Here is a 21,915-nt window from a genome sequence, read left to right on the forward strand (position 1 = left end):
GTGTGTGTGTGTGTGTGTGTGTGTGTGCTTTAATGACTCAGATTTGATCAGATGATCACATCAAATCAGCAGTTCTGACCAATAGGAGCAGCAGGTCGCGCACGCACCTGCGCAGAACAACGCACGAGCCTCCTCCTAAGGTCTCCACGGGGTCAGAGGACTGATCCAGAGTCAGTGGACCGGGCTGAGATTGGGCGCAGCTGGATGATCTGCTGCGGTCGATCGATCCGTTTTTCCTCCGTGAAACAGTTTTAATTGAAGATTCCTGCAGGAAGTGATCGATACGCAGATTTTGACGTCACACTTCCACGTGGACACAAAGTTCTGCTGCCACCAGTTCGCCTCGTCGACGTTTTGCTGAATGTGTGAAATGAAGTAACGCACGGATGGAAATGCGTGTTTGTGTCTGTGTCGATTTGTTGACGTTTACTGCCATTATTGCGCACGGGTTTCCGTAGTGTAGTGGTTATCACGTTCGCCTCACACGCGAAAGGTCCCCGGTTCGAAACCGGGCGGAAACATTTAACTAAACTTAAGCGACGAGTTCGACATGAATGAAACATGAATGTGAATGATGGACAGCAACAACAGAGACGGAAACGTATTAATTGTATTTAACTGAGTTAAAGAAAAAAAAACATCACAAACGTTTTACGTAAAAAGGGGGTTTAAAAAAAACTCAATGAAGGTTCAGAAACATGTCTGCTTATATCAAAATGTGTTTCCGCCCGGTTTCGAACCGGGGACCTTTCGCGTGTTAGGCGAACGTGATAACCACTACACTACGGAAACTGAGTGGAGAAGGATGCGATACCTTTTTTATAGGTGATAGACTGGACTGTTTACGACATATCCAGCACGCGGTTTACGTCCCCGTAAATAAAAGAAAAAGACTAAAGGCAATGTCCCGAAGGGCAGACAAACGGTCGCCTTTCACGGACAGACAGTAGATAATCAAACGTACGATACCCTCTCCTGTAGTTTCCGTAGTGTAGTGGTTATCACGTTCGCCTCACACGCGAAAGGTCCCCGGTTCGAAACCGGGCGGAAACACATTTTGATATGAGCAGACATGTTTCTGAACCTTCGTGGGTTCATTGTCGTCTGGTTTTGTTTGGACTGGATTAACGATGAATTATGGTTGTTATGTTTTATTCAGGCCATGTTCTCCTAAGAGATTAACTGTTTCCACAATTTGTCTACAATCTCTGATTAAATTTCCCTCCTGGACAAGAAACGATATTTTTATAATACCACAGGAAGTGATGGCAGCTCGGTAAAGACTCACGTAAAAACGCATGAACATACCTCAGCAGGACAGTGGAAGAGACGGTAAATGGAGTGATTAAAGTGTGTAAAAAACGGCAGGTAGATCTGAAAGAGAAGGGTCGATGCTGCAGGTGAGACTGCGTTTAGAATCAATGACAGTGATCAGTGATCAATGATCAATGATCGCCTTGCTGTGGTGAGAGAAAAGCAGCTTCTGTGTGGAGACGTGCTGCTTTAATCCAATCCAATCCAATCCAATCCAATCCAATCCAATCCATCTTTATTTATAAAGCACAGTTTAAATAAACTCAAGGTTTCCAAAGTGCTGTACATTAAAAAACAAACAAACAAACAAACAAACAAAAAAACCCAACAATAAAATAAACAATAAAATAGACATTGAAACAGAAAACATAATAAATAAAGGGTAAAAAACCTGTGCACATAAAATAAACAGTCTAGGTGGTGTTAAAAGCCAAGGAAAAGAGGTGCGTTTTAAGAAGAGATTTAAAAGTGGCCACGGAAGAGGACTGCCTGATGTGCAGCGGCAGTTCATTCCAAAGCTTAGGGGCGGCAGTAGCAAACGCTCGGTCCCCTCTGAGCTTCCGCCTTGTTTTGGGAACCCTCAGGAGCAGCTGGTCAGCTGACCTGAGGGATCGAGTAGGTGCGTAAGGGTGCAGAAGCTCAGAGAGGTACACTGGGGCAAGGCCATTTTGGGCTTTAAAAGCAAATAAAAGAATTTTAAAATGAATTCTAAAATGGACGGGTAGCCAGTGAAGTGAAGCTAAAATCGGTGTAATGTGCTCAGACTTTCGAGTGCCAGTTAAGAGACGTGCAGCTGCATTCTGCACCAGTTGCAGACGTGCAATGGAGGACCCGCTGACCCCCATGTAAAGTGCATTGCAGTAATCAAGCCGAGTGGTTACAAAGGCATGTATTACTGTTTCAAAGTGCTGTCTGTGCAGAAAGGGTTTAATTTTAGCAAGTTGTCTTAGCTGGAAGAAGCTGGTTTTTACCACAGCTTTAATCTGGCTGTCGAACTTTAGTTCCGCGTCCACTTTTACCCCCAGATTATTAACAGTGGGTTTGGCGAACTGCGCCAGGGAACCCAGGTCGACTGGGGAGGTCACGGAAGTGCCACCAAAGACAATCACTTCCGTCTTGTTCTCATTAAAATTTAAAAAGTTTCGAGCCATCCAAGCTTTGACGTCATCCAGACAATTTAGAAGTGGCTTAAGTGCAGAAGAGTCAGTCTTTTTAAGGGGGACATAAATCTGGCTGTCATCCGCATAACAATGAAATAAAATGCCGTGCTTCCTGAGAATGGACCCAAGTGGAAGAAGGTATAAAGAAAATAAAAGTGGGCCCAACACTGAGCCTTGTGGAACCCCGCAAGAGAGAGGAGCAGTGGAGGACACAGAGTCACCAAGGCCGACACAGAATGACCGGTGTGATAGGTAGGACCTGAACCAAGCCAGCGCCTGACCCCTGATGCCCACCCACTGCTCCAGGCGAGCAATTAGGATATCATGGTCCACTGTGTCGAAAGCAGCAGTTAAATCTAAAAGGACAAGAATAACTGAGTGACCAGAACCAGTAGCTAAAAAGATGTCATTAAAAACCCTTAAGAGTGCTGATTCTGTGCTGTGCAATGTTTTAAAACCAGATTGGAAAATTTCAAGAATGTTGTGGTCATTAAAAAAGTCAAAAAGCTGAGAATAGACAATCTTCTCTAAGATCTTTGATACGAAAGGCAGTTTGGAAATGGGCCTAAAGTTAGCCATAACAGTGGGATCCAGTCCAGGTTTTTTAATCAGTGGCTGCACAACTGCATGTTTAAACTGAACAGGAACCACCCCTGATGACAGACTGCTGTTAATAATACTGAGTAAGTAAGGCCCGAGAGTGGGGAAAACCTCTTTAAAAAGTTGAGGAGGAACAGGATCATTTGGCGAACCCGATGGTTTTAAACCCCCCACAATCTCTTGCACAAACGTCAGGGTCACAGGCTCAAATGAGTCAAAGACAGCAGAACAGGGGAGAAACACTGAGGGGTCAGAGGCTGAAGGTGAAATAAGTGCTCTGGTAGAAGAGACTTTATGAATAAAAAATCGCAGAAAGTTTTCACACACAGGGGAAGAGGGCTCAGCCCCCACAGTCTGTGATGCATTCAGGGTAGAGTTGATTACTTTGAACAACACACGAGGTTTGTGACAGTTAGAGACAATAATGTCAGAAAAATATTTCCTTTTTGCCTCTTTCACAGAGGATTGATAACGACGCCAACAATCCCTCAATATTTGAAAAGACACCTCTAGTTTATCTTTTTTCCATTTACTCTCAGCTCTGCGACACTCCTGTCTGACACTGCGGGTTGTTTCATTCAACCACGGCTCAGGTTTAACTTTACGCTGCCTGCTCTTTAATGGGGCGGCAGAGTCGATGGCAGACTGGCAAGAGTGAAAAAACTGAGAGCAAAGAGCCTCTGTGTCAAGGTGTCCAGGATCAGTAGTGGCGCAGATCTGACTGAAAGCAGACGAGAAGTGAGCGGCAGTGGAAGGGTTAATAACCCGGCAGCTGCGAACAGCAGCGGGAGGTTTAACAGAGTTAAAACACACTGCGGCTTCAAAAAGTACAGGCATATGATCAGAGAAATACGCTTCACAGACTTCCAGATTATAGACAGGCAAACCAAATGACAAAACAAGATCAAGTGTGTGTCCCTGTACATGTGTAGGGCCCAATACAGATTGTACGAGATTAAAAGAGTCAATGAGATTTAAGAAATCCCTCGCCAGGGGGTTTTCCGGGCAGCACACATGAATATTGCAGTCACCAGCGATCAAAACTCTGTCATATTTCGGCATGATATCAGCCAGGAACGCAGAAAAGTCAGTTATAAAATCCCTGTTGTATTTTGGAGGTCGATAGAGGACAGCACACAGCACCGTGTGAGGACATCCCAGCTCAAACAGGCTTAATTCAAAGCTGGCGGGAGCCGATGACAGCGATATTTGTTTACATTTGAAGTGGCTTTTAAAGACACTTGCAATTCCTCCTCCTCGACCAGATGTCCGTGGAGAATTAAGGCTGTTTGTCTCCATCCAGTGGCAGGTCTGCAGAGACACTGTGACAGTGTCAACGCTCAAAGTCTTTACCAGTTTTGGACCATCCGGCCACCTCAGGACTCCGAGCTGCTTCTTCAGAGTGTGGACAGACTTCAGTCAGTGTCCGCAGCTTTTTATTACGTGGCTCTCGTCCCACAGCAAAGACAAGAGATTGTAAAGATGTCGAAATATATTGTAGCGTCCGTCCGGACGAATGCAAAGACGAGAGCGTTGGTTACAAAGCTTTGCTTTAATTAAGCTTCGCTTTAATAGAGGACAGTTGTTGTCGGCCAAAAGAAGAAACAATGTCTGCGACAGCAGTCTGTAACTAACCCTGCACTCTTCATCAGCCTCACGTATCTCCGCATCCCTCAACACATACACACGGCACACACCCGCCCCCTCGCTCTCTCATCCAACCACATACCTCCCTATTGAACACGTTCACAGACAGTCGGACATCACAAACATCACATTAACATAACACCATAGAACATGACTGTGTCACTGCAGGGTTGCCTCAATATTTATGTGTATGTGTAGAATTGTATGATCTTTTGAATAATCTCTTTATCTTAATTTATACTGATCAAAATGAAATTAGGAATCATTTGTCTTGAAACTATGACGAGCCAAAGAGCAGTTGATGAAATCTATAACACTAAATGTTCGAAACGAGAAAGTTAAAAACTTCAGAAACATCGTAGCTGTCAAAATTCCCACCTGCACTGAATAAAGCACGGTAACGTAATGGTAGCGGGCGGGACCCGACGTTAATCCCGCCTTGTGTGACCGGAAACGTTCAGCAGCTGTCATCGAGCATCTTCCACCAGTCAGCCTGTCTGGAGCGCATGCGTACTAGGACGCCGCTGATTGTAATGGAAATTATGGCCGTCGCGATGCAGAGCGAGGATTTTCCGTACTTACCTTCGGGGCTGGCGGAGGGTACGGCCTGTTTCTTTACTAACTCAGCGCTTATTTTAAAAGCACGCTGCGGCAGTGCACGAAGCCACAGTGTGGGCTAATGACGCTTAGAATGCCACTGTTGCCGTTAGCTCCTAAGCTAATGTTAGCCGGCATTGCAGTGTGAGGGCAGCGGGTTTGCTGAACTACGCTAAGATAAGCTAAGCTAAGCTAGCTGTAGCCGATTCGGCTCCAAGGTCGATGAGAGCATGTCTGCACCCGCTGTTGCTTCAGCCTGTTTGTGAGTGGATGCCTCTGCCCGCCGACCAGAGGAGGCTGCGGGGCCGCCGCGCGCGTCAGGCCACGGACTGATGCTCTCAGCTGGCATCCTGCTGTGTTTGCCGCGTTAGTAACGTTCACACATGGACGGCACAGCACGCGCTGCTGCGGAGCTCGTGGATGGACTGCTCTGTGCTGATGTGTGTACTGCTGATGTGAAGCAGGTCACAAACATCACGCAGCCGGGGAAACGCGACAGTGTGTTGGACGGTGGTTTGACAGTTTTCTTCCCTCACCTGAAGCTGTGAGGCAGGAATGAATCATGGATGCCTCTGATGTCACCTGCTGGCTTGTTATTCACACATTGACCGAGACAGTCTGCCACAAACTGTCCTGACAGTCAGCTGACAGTCACCTGTTAACTGAAATGACAGTTTGTAGTGGCGATGAAGTCTTGAAGCCGAAAGGTTCACAAAAAGGTTAATTTATCGAAGTATCATTCATGCCCCCCCCCCCAACCCCACCCCCCCCCCCGCTGGTCAAAGACTGTTAAACAGATGTGTTATAGATATATTATAGGTGGTGATGGGTTGTACCGTGCCGACTCTTCGGAGCAGAACCTATAAATTATAAGTAATTGTAATTTCATCAATTTATAATGCACTCAAGACTGTCCTGCAGCAGTGCATCATGGGAATGACTGCCAAGACAAAGAAATCAGTTCATCTTAATAAATGCCATTCAGGTATCGTTCAGGTATTCGTCATTTATATAAATAACATTTAGATGGTTTAGTGTATTGTGGGTATGTAACGTGACTAAAATGGTATCTAATATTACTTGTTAAATGTTCATCAGTAAATCATTTGGTCAACGTGTGAATAACTCATAAAGACAGGGGAACAGTTGTTTTCAACCTGTTGCTGTGTGTTTAAAAGGTAAGGGCCAGTGAATCTGATGCGCAACTTAAGGATTTCATTCATTTTTACTCAGAAACTAAATAAGTCACATTCCCCTCAATATTTTCATGCAAAGCACAGAAATGCCTCAGCATGAATGAGCTGGTGTTGTAGCCCAGCTCTTTAGCACAAACAAACACTTCAGCTCGGATTAAAAGAACAGACAGTGAAAAATATAGAACATTGCAAACAAACATAAAACATGTAATAATGTTTCTGGCAGTGGACTTATTTTATTGGAGAGATCAGATACTCTGTGTCACACAAACCAACAAACCGCCAACATTAACCCACCAAGTGTGAGCGGATCACTACGGTATATATGTGTATATATGTGTTCATACATGGCGCCGACAGTCAAACCAGTTCCTGAACGAGGAGGCTTCCAGCGTCATCAGTGACGTCACTCGTCCTGAACGACATGAGCATCGATACGCGCTACACTAAACACTTCCGGGGTTTGTCGACACGCTCCGAAACGTCGGCGCGGTACGACCATCACTACTAGTCAGTACTGGTCTGAGATGATGTAAGCAGATCTGTCCCACAGCTGTTTGACGTGTCCATGTTACAGTAGAGACGTTATGACATGCGTTTGTAGGCCGTGTTTAAAAGCAGCAGGTGTTGACCGAAGTGCTTCACAGAGAAACCTAAAGCCCAGTCGATTAAAAATGAGACATGTCAGGAAGCATAAAAGCTGTAGAGACGATTGTCTCCTGTCTTCATCTTAACATCTGAACTGGAACACAGCGTCCTGCAGACGAGACGCCTCGTCCAGCAGCAGCGTGGCGGTCTCTGTCCAGATGCCGTGTTAGTATCTGAACACCTGGAAACAAACCGCCTTAAAACGCTGAAGCTTCAGCACGCACATGAAGCCAGAGACGTCCATGTCTGCTGAGAGACATCACGTCGCCGCGCGTCAGTCATGACTGAATCATACGTGAAGCTCAGACTGATGGTCCTGCTTCTGTCTGCCAGCGTGGCTTTCTTAGATCAGCTGTTCACAGATCAGCTGCTCACATATCAGCTGTTCACGGATCAGCTGTTCTCAGATCAGCTGCTCACATATCAGCTGTTCACGGATCAGCTGTTCTCAGATCAGCTGTTCACGGATCAGCTGCTCACAGGTCAGCTGCTCACAGATCAGCTACTCACAGATCAGCTGTTCACGGATCAGCTGCTCACAGATCAGCTGTTCACGGATCAGCTGCTGACAGGTCAGCTGTTCACAGATCAGCTGCTCACAGATCAGCTGCTCACAGATCAGCTGCTCACGGATCAGCTGCTCACAGATCAGCTACTCACAGATCAGCTGTTCACGGATCAGCTGCTGACAGGTCAGCTGTTCACAGATCAGCTGCTCACAGATCAGCTGCTCACAGATCAGCTGCTCACAGATCAGTTCACGTCGTTCCTCGCTCAGGCAGCGCTGTCGAACACTGTCGATCTCCAGCAGGATTATTGTTTGAACTGTTGCCACAGATTCATATTTGTATGTGTTGTGTTTTAATCACATTCCCAGAAGGTGTAACCTGATTTCAGACCTGCTGTTTCTCTCTCCCTCCCTGCAGTAAATAAGATGATAAAGGAGCACAGCGACCTGTTTTCTGACTCTCAGTGTAAAGTCTGCAGCGCTGTCCTGATTTCTGAGTCTCAGAAGTTGACTCATTATCAGGTCAGTGAGCCCACAGACGTCACTCAGTGCGACCACGCTCACGACACGAGCCGCATGACCATGAACATGAGGCAGAAAGCAAAGCTCTTCGTCTGAGTAGCAGCTGGAAACCATTTTTCATGTTAGTGCTGATTGAAAATTTTTCTTTGTTTTGATTATTCAACGTTTGATCCGTGAAATGTTTGCAGGCATATTCAGAATCACAAAGATATTCCATTTATAGCGACGTCTTTGTATTTGTTAGCGTCAGAGGGACGAAGTGAAGCTCAGGCTGAGGTAAAGATCCTTTCAGCAGGTACTCAGAGGAAGCGGCTGCTGCGGCGCCTCGATGTCCGCCCTCTGATTAACGCCACTTTGTCTCTGCAGAGCAAGAAACACGCCAACAAGGTGCGGCGTTACCTGACCATGCAGAGCGACAAGGAGCCCGAGCTCAAGAAGCTCAAGGCGTCCTCCACGTCCAGCGTGAGTAACCTGAACCCTGAGACACCGACCAGCCGGAGGACAGGCGGAACAGACGGAGAACAGATAGAACAGACAGAACAGATGGAGAACAGATAGAACAGACAGAGAACAGATAGAGAAGAGAACAGCCAGAAAACAGACGGAGAACAGACAGAACAGACAGAGAACAGACGGAGAACAGACAGAGCAGACAGCACAGACAGAGAACAGATGGAGAACAGCCACGGGTGACTGACTGTCTGTTGCTCATGTCGTTGTCAGTGGGACTGTAATAACGGGGATGCCAGCCGGTTGAAGGTGTGTCTCGTCTGTAACATGACCTTCTCGTCTCCTGTGGTGGCCGAGTCACACTATCAGGGCAAAGTTCACGCCAAGAACCTGAGGCTGAAGAACGTCGGTGCTCAGAGTCCAGGTCTGTTTCAGCCTCATCCTTCCATGTTGTTGTTCTTTGTTATTGTCACGTCTCGGTCGATGGTTCTGAGTGTTCTGCCGTGTCTCCTCTTCAGCCGTAGCTTCTCAGACTCCGGCGGCAGCTCAGCCGAAGAAGAAACCTGCGGACGAATCGAGCAGCGCGCCGTCAACGGGAAACAACAACAGCAACAACAACAACCCCGACCGCTTCTGCTCCATCTGCCAGGCGTCCTTCAACAACCCGCTGATGGCCCAGCAGCACTACGTGGGCAAGAAGCACCGAAAACAGATGACCAAGCTGAAACTGATGGAGACGTATGGCCCGTCCACAGCGCCAGGTCGTCCACGCAGCCGGAGCTGCTGCCGCACTCACTCCTTTACAGACAGATACCACCGACTCGGTCTGAAACTCCTCCTGTTCTCTGTGCCCACAGCCTCCACGCTGAAGGGCTACCCCTGCACCGTCTGCAGCATCGAGCTCAACTCTGTGGAGCAGTACCAGTCTCACATCAGCGGGGCCAAACACAAGAACCAGTAAGTCAGCACGTCCCTGAGCTGGTTTCAAAGTCTTCATGGTATCAGTTCTTCTGTTTTGACCTCAGCGGTCAAAAACCAGAAATGATCTGAAATGTCTTTTTGTTGTCAGAGTGAAGAAATCGGGTCTGAACACAGCAGAGAACCAAGAGCCAGCGGAACAATCGTACAGCGGAGACAACCAGTACACAGCAGCAGACGACCAGTACGCCCCGGGCGTGGACCAGTACACAGCCGGAGAGAACCAGTACGCTCCCGAGGACACGGAGTACCAGTTCACCTGAGGCTGGACTGGGACGGACTGCAGAGGCTTCAGTCAGGACTTGGAACGAGACACAACAACCAGCCCCTTTAACACATCACCGTCAGAACTCCGTCAGTAGGTTTCCCCGGACCTGGACCTGGACCTGGACCTGGACCTGGACCTGGACCTGGACCTGGACCTGGACCTGGACCTGGACCTGGACCTGGAACAGCCCAGCGTGGTATTTTATCAGTTTAGGTCAAAAAAGGAAAAGAATCTGTTTGTTTGCTTGTTTGTTTGTTTGTTTGTTTGTTTGTTTTCTCCTCCCATAAGAAAAGCTTCATTTGCACATTTGTCAGTCAGGATGAAGGTTCAGCTGCTTCCTGCTTCTGTCACAGACTGAAAAACTGACTCTGGGTCAGCGAGGATCAGCCGGACGTTTGTCCAGATGCTGCTGCTCCGTCAGATCTGACCTGAGGTCTGTGCTCTCAGTGTAGGACACTGTGGGACAGTCCAGATCCTGAACTGAGTCTTTCACGCAGGGATGCTGCTGATGTTTGTTTGCTCGAGTCCTAAATCTGAGGTAAAGGGACAGTTTGGCATTTCAGAGTGGGTTTGATGGCGTTCTCCTCGGCTGTCCTCCTTCATCAGCGCAGAATGTTAACGACATGCTGCACAAAAACCAGTTTAATCCTCCAACATGAATCCGCATCAGCTGTCCGCCATCTTTGAAATCCTCCCTCTTTCCTCTGGACCTCATCTTCTGAAACGTAGACCCTCCTCCAGCGCTCCTCCTCGTGCCGCTCGCCGTATTCTGCCGCAGATCAGCTGTTTGTGTCAGAAGGTCGAGCCTAAGGTCAAACTGGATGTCTGAGAAGGTTTCTGGGACGGTTGCTGTTGTTCTGTGTCTCGTGTAGATTTCTCCATGTTCTGTTGATTTTGGCCTTAACCAGCTCTGGAAACAGACGTCAGCGAGCCGCCGCCATCGTTCCTCTGTGGAGGACCGTGAAGAGCTGCTGGACTCGACCTTCAGGTAACAAACCAGGAGCAGACCTGCAGCTTCCTGTCTGCCTGTTCGCTGTGGAAGGTCTCCGGTCTGCACAGAGCGCCGTTTCACCAGCGGCGACACAAACTTCACGTTTGAATTTTCTGTCTTCCACAGACGCCAAACGTCTGAGCCAACAGCTGACCTGCGGCGAGCGGCATGTGGAGGAAGAGGTGAGTCGTACGGCCGGGAAAGCGTAGTGCCAGAGGAAAAGGCTGCCTGACGGCGCCGAAAATGATGAACGCAATGCTGCTGCGCGTCACAGCAGGACTTTCCTGAGCTTCGGCGCACCTGACAGTAACACCTGTCCACAAAGGGCCGAATGCTGCAGGTGAGACACTGAACAAACACCTGAACCCGCTTCAGGAAGCCTGAACTGTCCCTTTAAATTGGGTTTAACTGGAGGTCATGTGATCAGAGTGAAGGTTCTTACCTGTCAGGTGATCTGCAGCCGCTTTACCTGCACACCGAGCGACGACGAGCTGCTGAACGTTTGATTTCTCTGAGGACGCACACTTCGATCGATCGATCGATTGATCAGAATGTTACTGATTATCAGGCGATGGTGGAAGGTTATGGATCACAGAGAGCCAATCAGATCCTCCATCTGTTGAAGCTGATGTCACGTTTTAAAGTGGAGGAGCTGAAAGGATCTGCAGTGGATTTATCAGCTGCCGCTTCATCAAAGTAGAAGCTTGTTTTGTACTTTTGTGTTATTTGCTGAGTTTATTGAAGGATTTCAAAAGCTTTCGCCCTGAAACGAGGCTGAACTCTGATTACTGTCCACAGACGGTACGTAACGCAGAGCTTTTCCACTGATGTCAAACTAGGAAGTGATGTCAATGTTAGCAGAATAACATTTTTTAGTCCTCACAGGAGATGACGGTTCACGTTTTCATGTTGAAGGTTTTATAGGACAAGGCCTTGAACGCATCGTGACGTTCAGGTGAAAAAGACAAACGCTTGTTTTCTGTTTGTGTGCTCGATGTTCTGTGGTTTAGTTTCTTTCAGTCTCAGTTGTGTATAACTGACAGAAAATGCAGATGTGCATTAAATAAAGTTTTAAGAGCTGCTGGGTCGTCAGGTGACGTGTTCCATCCCTCAGGTGAGTCTGTTTCTTCTATTCACCATCTCCATGTGTGACGTTTAACCCCGGACGAGCGACGACGGCCCAGAAGGACTGAAGTTTTGTCAAACGTGGTGCTTCGCGTGTCGTTTTGCTTGTGTTTGTGTTGTGTGCGGCCGCTCTATAAACTAAGTCCAGACCTCCACCCCGCCGACCACCTCCGGGACCAAGTGGAACACCCACCGTGAGCCGAGCCGTCGGTGGTCCTCGCCAGCAGCCTCGTGGCTGAATGGGAGCAAATCTGTGTTTTCCAGCTCCAAATATTGTGAGAAGGTCTGAGAGCTGTTAGAGCGTCAGATGAATGAGCGTCGGTTTGGAATCAGACCCTCAACAAGTGTGTGGGTGCACTTTGTTGAACGGTCTCGAAATGATTTGCTTATAAAGAGAAAACAAGAAGAAACTGACGGTTAACCAACCGCAGACTGAGCCTGGGTGAGGACGCTGAACCCACCTCCCACCCCTGCATCCACAGGGGGGCGCTCTGACTCTGCTGGATCAGCTCAGGGTTTCTGGCGCCTGTTCAGGGTTCAGACTTCAGGGGCTTTTTCCTCATTCGACCTGTCAGCAACGAGCTCAGAAAAACCAGCCGTGTGTCACCTGTAGGAGGATCACCGACCTGTGGAGGCTCGCTCAGGTGTGTTACAGGCCAGGTTTGCCTTGATTGACAGATGTCTCCTTGTTCCGTCAGTAGACTCAAATACAAGAAGTCACAACTGGAAAAACCAACAAACGACAGAAAAACACTTTGCTTTCCCTCAGTGACGTCTTGTTGGCAGCGATTAGTTTGTGTGATATTATTTATATGTAGTTTGACAAAAAATGTCCAGTTTACGTGTTATTTAAGATTAAGATTTCACTTTATTAATTACTGCACACACAACATGCTTCTGTGAAATTATTTTCTCCACATTTATCCCATCCTGGTCATCCTTGCTCAATGGCAGACCAGGAGCGGTGGGCTGCCAGCGGATGGCGGCGTACGGGGACCAGTTCCTGTTTCTTACCATTGGTCAGGTGGTGGTCTTCTTGCATGTTTTTAGTGGGGGTATTTTTAAAGGAGGAAACCCCGGGTGAGCACACGGAGAACATGCAAACTCCACACAGGAAGGCCCTTTTCCTCGAGCAGCAGGCACTGAAGGCATGGTGGAGGACACGCCACAGCGCCCACAGTGGGATTCGAACCAGGACCTTCTAGCTGTGAGGCAACAGTGTTACCATTTGTGCCACCGTGCCACCTAAGAATTGAACTCACAACCTTTGATGTCCTGAGCCCTCCTCTTACAGCCTGAGCTACAGGACAGACTTTGATTTGTGACAGACTGTCAGAAAACCTCACAAACAAACAAACAAACAAGCTTGAAATGGTCCCTTCAGAGACCTGCAGCGTTACCAACTGACAGGAAGAGTTAGCTACAGGAAGAGTTAGCTACCGACAGGAAGAGTTAGCTACAGGAAAAGTTAGCTACCGACAGGAAGAGTTAGCTACCGACAGGAAGAGTTAGCTACAGGAAGAGTTAGCTACCGACAGGAAGAGTTAGCTACAGGAAGAGTTAGCTACAGGAAGAGTTAGCTACCGACAGGAAGAGTTAGCAACAGGAAGAGTTAGCTACCGACAGGAAGAGTTAGCTACAGGAAGAGTTAGCTACCGACAGGAAGAGTTAGCTACAGGAAGAGTTAGCTACAGGAAGAGTTAGCTACCAACAGGAAGAGTTAGCCAGAGGAAGAGTTTGCTACCGTTACTAATACAGTTATTGATTGTAGTGCTTTAAGGTGTCTGACACCTTCAGGATTCTGCTCTCAAGCTGCTATGTCAAGCTAGCTAATGAGGCTAGTAGTGGAAGCTAGCCAGCTTAGCGTGTTCACGTCGCCACAGCAGCTGATGTTCGCTGTCGTTTGTCATGACAAAAGTTCACTTCCTGTTCTTCTGTCAGTCGCACTGATGACGACACCGTCACATGACGGGAAGCATGCAGCCAATCAGCTCAGGGATTAGTCCTGATTCCACTGCTCTGGATTTATGCTGCTGATGAGCCGCAGCGCCACCTAGCTGCTGCCTTAAAGCATTTGAGGTCACAATTACAGCCTATAATAATCGATGATATGATTCAGAGCGGGCTGCATGGTGGCGCAGCAGGTAGTGCGCGTGCCTCACAGCAAGAAGGTCGCAGGTTCGATTCCCGGGTCGGGCCTTTCTGTGTGAAGTTTGCATGTTCTTCCCGTGCATGCGTGGCTTCTCTCCGGCTTCCTCCCACAGACCAAAAACATGCTCATTAGGTTGATTGGTGACTCTAAGTTGCCCCTAGGTGTGAGTGTGTATGGTGTGTGTATGTGCCCTGCGATCGGCTCGGTCCAGGGTGTACCCCGCCTCTCGCCCGTTGACAGCCGAGATAGGCTCCAGCCCCCCCGCGACCCTGAAAGGGATAAGCAGCATAGAAAATGGATGGATGGATGATTCAGAGCTGCAGGTAGCTCACCTGTGCTGAGGCTCAGTCCAGCTGAAGAATAAAACACCTGAAACACTGAAACGATGCTGTAACAGGTGACTTTTTACCTCAGTCCCTGATGTGTTTGTGCAGTATCAGCGTCCTGATGTCAGTTCAGTGACATCATCTAATATCCGCTGAGCGATAATTAAACTTTCATTTAATCAGCCTCTTCTCGTCTCACATGTCTCATCTTGGTGAAATTCGACTCGCCGCGTGTTTTTATGTTTCTCTTGTGTTTCCGTGACGACTCATCAGCTGATGGTTGTTTGTATGACGTGATGAAGCGCCCTGTTGTGTATTTTGCATGAAGTGTGCTGTTTGTGTGCTGACAGGTGACGTGAGGCGTTCATGTGTCGCCGGTGCTGTTTAAATATCAAATATTGCTGCATGTGACTGTTTATCGTGTCGAACCGTTTGTTTAATAGTTTATTAGTGAAGCTGATGGTTTTAGAGTCAACAGAGAGACAGAGGCAGAGACCAGAGGAGACAGACAGAGAGACAACGTGAGACAGAATCAGGACAGAAAAGAGAGACAACACGAAAGCAAACACTAAGCAACAGCGTTCAGGGGGATTGTTGTCCTGAAATGGAGACATCTGGAGGCCAAGACATCGCTGTGTTTGACCGAGGAACAAAACAGCCTCCCCCTCCCCCTCTTCTTCCTCCTCCTCCTCCTCCTTACATGGAGGCACAGGTGGCTGAGCTGCACACTGTAAAAAATAGTGCTCTCCACCACTGACCAAAGCCTCACAGAGATGAGTTCTTATGGAGTGAATCACTGACTTGTTCAGCTCGTTCTGAGTGAAGTGGTGGTCGTTGAACGCACCTCAGTCCCCATTCACGGCGTGAGCAGCAGCTAATCGCGCTCCGAAAGTTAAAGCTGCAGTAATAAACGTTTCCTGTTTCCTCTTTCACTGTCGGCAGTGAGGAGCTGTTATGGCTCAGAGCACCAGAGTGAGATGATGAAGATGTTTTCAGAAGAGGACTGGCTGGTTGTCTGACAGCTGACTCCTGAAGGTGGAGGAGACCAAACACAGAGCTAAAAGAGAAACAATACTGGACTGGAGACATCAGGAGACACAGACAGACTCCACATCAGTTGTCATGTTACATGTCGTCTTTGAGAGGCGACTTCTGTCAACGTCCTCATCAATCAATCATTTTTGGTTGTTAACATAAAAAATGGGCTGATGACAGCAGGAACGTCCTTCTTCTTCTTCTTCTTCTTCTTCATGACGTACAACCTTTCTGGTCTCCGAGCTTTTCTGAAGCAGCAGCTGCTGACTGATCTGGAATCTGTTTTCTCTCTTTCTGCTGCTGCTGGTGTGAGGAGCTCTGCAGGGAGGAAACATCCAATCAAAACTGGTGTACAGAGCAGCCATCAGTCATCAGCTCACTTCCCAGCATGCAACAGGTCCATGTCCCATCAGCCATCAGTCAGCACTGTCACTGACAGGTGTTCAGGTAGGAAACACCCACATGACGTGTGTCGTTCTGTCTGTGCGCTCATCGTCTGCAGGTGTGTGCATTTGTGTGTGTGTGTGTGTGTGTGTGTGTGTGTGTGTGTGTGTGTGTGTGTGTGTGTGTGTGTGTGTGTGTGTGTGTGTGAGAGAGAGAGAGAGAGTTTGTCATCTTTTTCTGTGTTTCTCAGCCTCTGCTGCAGGTGGCTGAGTGCTCAGGTTACAAGTGAAAGCACACACACACACACACACACACACACACACACACACACACACACACACACACACACACACACACCTCCTTCCATGACATCTGAAAATTCCGATGGATTACTTCTAATTCTTGTGACAGATGGACAACTGGTGGTGTGTGTGTGTGTGTGTGTGTGTGTGTGTGTGTGTGTGTGTGTGTGTGTGTGTGTGACAGAGCAGCTGGGAGCATGAGGTGAAACCTGTAGCAGACCAACTAACAGGCTGCTGGGACAGTCGGACACCTGTTAACCCCCCCCCCCCCAGCCCTGGACACTCGATCTGTGGGGGTGTGGGGGACAGACACAGAGGGGGAGGGAGGGCAGAGCAGGAGAAAACAGCTGGATCAGCTGAATGTTTCCGGTTTGTTCAGGTTCCTCAGGACCGCTCAGAGACCTGCGAGGCGTTCAGGGACAATCGGTCACTTCTTAACGTCTGTCCAGCTGTTGATGACCAACGCTAACGTGCTGTCATTGATTGATGTTACCAGATGTTAAAGCTCTTCACTTTTTGTCCACAGGAAGCAGTTTTATCCTCTGAAGGTCCAGAATGAAGAAACTTTCAGCTCATTTTAGGAGAAACGTTGTGACTTAAGTTTATTTCTGTGAAGAAAAATGTCCTTCATCATTTACTAAAGTACACCATGACATCTTCAATTGACTGTTTCAACTGTTTTAAATATTCTCAGTTTACAATCAAACCAGATTCAGACCACATTTATGCCTGATCAACTAATTGATCAACTGTTTCCGCTCTGCAGTATTGTGTGGTTGTTCTTATCGGTTTGCTCTAAAGAAGATTGATCTTCCTGAGCGACCGGAGGCCGATCAGGCTGTGATGGAACAGGTGACGACAGCTCAGCTCTGACAGTTAATCAATACCTGAATAATGTGACAGGAATGATTCTGATAGGATGTGAAGAAATGCACAGACTCGACGGCGGCAGGAAGAGGAACCTGGTGTCCTCGATGTTCTGGGACTCGTGTCTGGATCTGAAATAAATGAGCAGTTTGTGGAGCGGGTGGATGCTGCTGCTGTTCACTGTGTGATGGTCGTCTTTATGAGAACGAGCCTCTCCTCTTACAGAACTGGGCTCGGCTGTTCGGCGTCTCCATGATTCATCCTTTGTCGGAGCGTTTGCTGGGAGGCGCGGCGCAGACGGAGGGCAGGAAGCCGGCTCGCCCTCCCCACCGCAGAGCTCACAGCCAAAGCCCAGTCAGACAACAGGTGAGCGGTTACGCTCTCAGGCACGTCTCATTGATATTCTAACCTATTGCACTTTCCCAGGCGGAGGAATCCCCTGTGGAAACACATGAGCGCCGCTCGCCCCCCCCAGGCCTTGATCCAAGGTGGAGCAGATCGAAGCTGAGCGAGCGGCGGCCTGCAGCACAGTGAGAGTGTCTGCAGGCGGGGGGCGAACGTCAGCAGCATGTGTGCTTTAGGAAAGACAACCGTCTGCACTGCAGCGCATCAATCAATATCAGCACCAATAGTATCAGTAGTATCAGTAGTATCAGTAGTATCAATAGTATCAGTAGTATCAATAGTATCAGTAGTATCAGTAGTATCAGTAGTATCAATAGTATCAATAGTATCAGTAGTATCAGTAGTATCAGTAGTATCAATAGTATCAATAATATCAGTAGTATCAGTAGTATCAATAGTATCAATAATATCAGTAGTATCAGTAGTATCAATAGTATCAGTAGTATCAATAGTATCAGTAGTATCAGTAGTATCAATAGTATCAGTAGTATCAGTAGTATCAATAGTATCAATAATATCAGTAGTATCAGTAGTATCAATAGTATCAATAATATCAGTAGTATCAGTAGTATCAGTAGTATCAGTAGTATCAATAGTATCAATAATATCGGTAGTATCAGTAGTATCAATAGTATCAATAATATCGGTAGTATCAGTAGTATCAATAGTATCAATAATATCAGTAGTATCAGTAGTATCAATAGTATCAGTAGTATCAGTAGTATCAGTAGTATCAATAGTATCAGTAGTATCAGTAGTATCAATAGTATCAATAATATCAGTAGTATCAGTAGTATCAATAGTATCAATAATATCAGTAGTATCAGTAGTATCAATAGTATCAGTAGTATCAATAGTATCAGCAGTATCAATAGTACCAGTAGTATCAGTAGTATTAATAGTACCAGTAGTATCAGTAGTATTAATAGTACCAGTAGTACCAGTAGTATTAATAGTACCAGTAGTATCAGTAGTATCAATAGTATCAGTAGTACCAGTAGTATCAGTAGTATTAATAGTACCAGTAGTGTCAGTAGTACCAATAGTATCAGTAGTGTCAGTAGTGTCAGTAGTACCAATAGTACCAATAGTATCAGTAGTATCAATAGTATCAATAGTATCAGTAGTACCAATAGTATCAGTAGTATCAGTAGTGTCAGTAGTGTCAGTAGTACCAGTAGTATCAGTAGTACCAATAGTATCAGTAGTATCAGTAGTGTCAGTAGTGTCAGTAGTACCAATAGTATCAGTGATGTCAGTAGTACCAATAGTATCAGTAGTGTCAGTAGTACCAATAGTATCAGTAGTGTCAGTAGTACCAATAGTATCAGTAGTACCAATAGTATCAGTAGTATCAGTAGTGTCAGTAGTGTCAGTAGTACCAATAGTATCAGTAGTATCAGTAGTGTCAGTAGTACCAATAGTATCAGTAGTACCAATAGTATCAGTAGTATCAGTAGTGTCAGTAGTGTCAGTAGTACCAATAGTATCAGTAGTATCAGTAGTGTCAGTAGTACCAATAGTATCAGTAGTGTCAGTAGTACCAATAGTATCAGTAGTGTCAGTAGTGTCAGTAGTACCAATAGTATCAGTAGTATCAGTAGTGTCAGTAGTACCAATAGTACCAATAGTGTCAGTAGTACCAATAGTATCAGTAGTACCAATAGTATCAGTAGTATCAGTAGTGTCAGTAGTGTCAGTAGTACCAATAGTATCAGTAGTATCAGTAGTACCAATAGTATCAGTAGTACCAATAGTATCAGTAGTATCAGTAGTATCAGTAGTGTCAGTAGTACCAATAGTATCAGTAGTGTCAGTAGTACCAATAGTATCAGTAGTACCAATAGTATCAGTAGTATCAGTAGTATCAGTAGTGTCAGTAGTACCAATAGTATCAGTAGTGTCAGTAGTACCAATAGTATCAGTAGTACCAATAGTATCAGTAGTATCAGTAGTATCAATAGTATCAATAGTATCAGTAGTACCAATAGTATCAGTAGTATCAGTAGTGTCAGTAGTGTCAGTAGTACCAGTAGTATCAGTAGTACCAATAGTATCAGTAGTATCAGTAGTGTCAGTAGTGTCAGTAGTACCAATAGTATCAGTGATGTCAGTAGTACCAATAGTATCAGTAGTGTCAGTAGTACCAATAGTATCAGTAGTGTCAGTAGTACCAATAGTATCAGTAGTACCAATAGTATCAGTAGTATCAGTAGTGTCAGTAGTGTCAGTAGTACCAATAGTATCAGTAGTATCAGTAGTGTCAGTAGTACCAATAGTATCAGTAGTACCAATAGTATCAGTAGTATCAGTAGTGTCAGTAGTGTCAGTAGTACCAATAGTATCAGTAGTATCAGTAGTGTCAGTAGTACCAATAGTATCAGTAGTGTCAGTAGTACCAATAGTATCAGTAGTGTCAGTAGTGTCAGTAGTACCAATAGTATCAGTAGTATCAGTAGTGTCAGTAGTACCAATAGTACCAATAGTGTCAGTAGTACCAATAGTATCAGTAGTACCAATAGTATCAGTAGTATCAGTAGTGTCAGTAGTGTCAGTAGTACCAATAGTATCAGTAGTATCAGTAGTACCAATAGTATCAGTAGTACCAATAGTATCAGTAGTATCAGTAGTATCAGTAGTGTCAGTAGTACCAATAGTATCAGTAGTGTCAGTAGTACCAATAGTATCAGTAGTACCAATAGTATCAGTAGTATCAGTAGTATCAGTAGTGTCAGTAGTACCAATAGTATCAGTAGTATCAGTAGTATCAGTAGTGTCAGTAGTACCAATAGTATCAGTAGTGTCAGTAGTACCAATAGTATCAGTAGTACCAATAGTATCAGTAGTATCAGTAGTGTCAGTAGTGTCAGTAGTACCAATAGTATCAGTAGTATCAGTAGTGTCAGTAGTGTCAGTAGTACCAATAGTATCAGTAGTATCAGTAGTGTCAGTAGTACCAATAGTATCAGTAGTGTCAGTAGTACCAATAGTATCAGTAGTGTCAGTAGTACCAATAGTATCAGTAGTATCAGTAGTACCAGTAGTATCAGTAGTATCAGTAGTGTCAGTAGTGTCAGTAGTACCAATAGTATCAGTAGTATCAGTAGTGTCAGTAGTACCAGTAGTATCAGTAGTGTCAGTAGTGTCAGTAGTACCAGTAGTATCAGTAGTGTCAGTAGTGTCAGTGCAGATGATGAAGTGTAACAGCGGGGTTGAACAGCAGGAAACAGATTAAAGAGCAGAAAATAACTAAGCCCATAATATTGTTGACTTCACTTTGTTCACCTGACAAGTACAGATACTGAGAGGGCTCAAACTTCACGGGCGGAATGTTTCGTCAGGAGGTGGAGGAGACCAAACACGGAGCTCCAAGAGAGAAGACTGAACTGACCTTCATCAGGTGACTCAAACTACACTGGATGTGAAATAAACTGTCTGATCCAGAGTTCTTCAGAGGTCTTCAGAGTTTTTCAGAGGTCTTCAGTGGTCTTCAGAGTTCTTCAGAGGTCTTCAGAGTTCTTCAGAGGTCTTCAGTGGTCTTCAGAGTTCTTCAGAGGTCTTCAGAGTTCTTCAGAGTTCTTCAGTGGTCTTCAGAGTTCTTCAGAGGTCTTCAGAGGTCTTCAGAGTTCTTCAGAGGTCTTCAGAGGTCTTCAGAGTTCTTCAGAGGTCTTCAGAGGTCTTCAGAGTTCTTCAGAGGTCTTCAGAGGTCTTCAGAGTTCTTCAGAGGTCTTCAGAGTTCTTCAGAGTTCTTCAGAGGTCTACAGAGTTCTTCAGAGTTCTTCAGTGGTCTTCAGAGTTCTTCGGGGGCCACTCCAAATCAAATCCACACACAGTCACTTGCAGTGTCCCCCAGGGGTCAGTCCTTGGCCCCATCCTCTTCATCCTCTACCTCACTCCCATTGGATAAATCATCAGCCGTCTCAAAGGTTCGTCCACTGCTATGTCGATGACACACAGCTCTACGTAAATGCCACAGCTGCAACCTCACCTCCACAGTCATCCCCGTCAAATCTCACCACCTGTCTGGAGGAGATAACGGTATGGAGCACAACTTCCTCCAACTCAACAGTTCCAAATCCGAAAGCCATTCTGGTTGGCACCCGTCACCAGACCAAATCTTCATCCATAACCAGCACCACCTTCATCAGTAGTCATTGTTTGTTGTGTTCGCTGCTCGCTTCTGCTGGAAACATAAATCTGCAGACTGAAGTGATTTTTCTGTTCATTCTTCGGACACATTTTCACTTTGTTGTGTTACTGATTCTAAAGTCCAACTGAAATGAAAATGATTTTTTTCTGCTTCTCATTTTCTGTCAGAATGCTAATTAGCCGATTAGCTGCAGCACACTGAACAGCGTGAAAACTCAGCGAGGTCTGCGCGAAGTTGTCAGTAGACGTACAGAAGGTTAAAGCATGACTCAAAGCAGGAGAGGCTTTTGA

General features: G+C 46.2%; 1 protein-coding gene and 3 non-coding genes across 5 annotated transcripts; 3 read left to right on the plus strand and 1 right to left on the minus strand.

The window, feature by feature from the left end:
- Positions 1 to 448: 448 nt before the first annotated feature.
- Positions 449 to 521, plus strand: trnav-cac (transfer RNA valine (anticodon CAC)). The gene has a single exon. It is a non-coding gene; the product is annotated as a tRNA-Val (tRNA).
- A 198-nt stretch (positions 522 to 719) lies between these two features.
- trnav-aac (transfer RNA valine (anticodon AAC)) lies at positions 720 to 792 on the minus strand. The gene has a single exon. It is a non-coding gene; the product is annotated as a tRNA-Val (tRNA).
- Positions 793 to 980: 188 nt separating this feature from the next.
- Positions 981 to 1,053, plus strand: trnav-cac (transfer RNA valine (anticodon CAC)). The gene has a single exon. It is a non-coding gene; the product is annotated as a tRNA-Val (tRNA).
- Positions 1,054 to 5,185: 4,132 nt separating this feature from the next.
- znf346 (zinc finger protein 346) lies at positions 5,186 to 11,960 on the plus strand. 2 transcript variants are annotated; one of them, XR_011603194.1, is made up of 8 exons: positions 5,186 to 5,321; positions 8,089 to 8,192; positions 8,559 to 8,654; positions 8,916 to 9,066; positions 9,161 to 9,403; positions 9,500 to 9,599; positions 9,712 to 10,876; positions 11,006 to 11,960. XR_011603194.1 is itself a non-coding variant. In XM_070983774.1 (7 exons), the coding sequence occupies exons 1-7, from the start codon at positions 5,228 to 5,230 to the stop codon at positions 9,881 to 9,883; spliced, it is 960 nt and encodes a 319-aa protein (XP_070839875.1). In that variant the 5' UTR covers positions 5,186 to 5,227; the 3' UTR covers positions 9,884 to 11,955. The 2 variants fall into 2 exon arrangements, 1 of the variants encoding a protein (XP_070839875.1); XM_070983774.1 differs by having other exon boundaries at positions 9,712 to 11,955.
- The last annotated feature ends 9,955 nt before the right edge of the window (positions 11,961 to 21,915 follow it).

The sequence above is a fragment of the Chaetodon trifascialis genome, chromosome 16 (assembly GCF_039877785.1).
Source record: "Chaetodon trifascialis isolate fChaTrf1 chromosome 16, fChaTrf1.hap1, whole genome shotgun sequence".
NCBI classification, from domain to species: Eukaryota; Metazoa; Chordata; class Actinopteri; order Chaetodontiformes; family Chaetodontidae; genus Chaetodon; species Chaetodon trifascialis.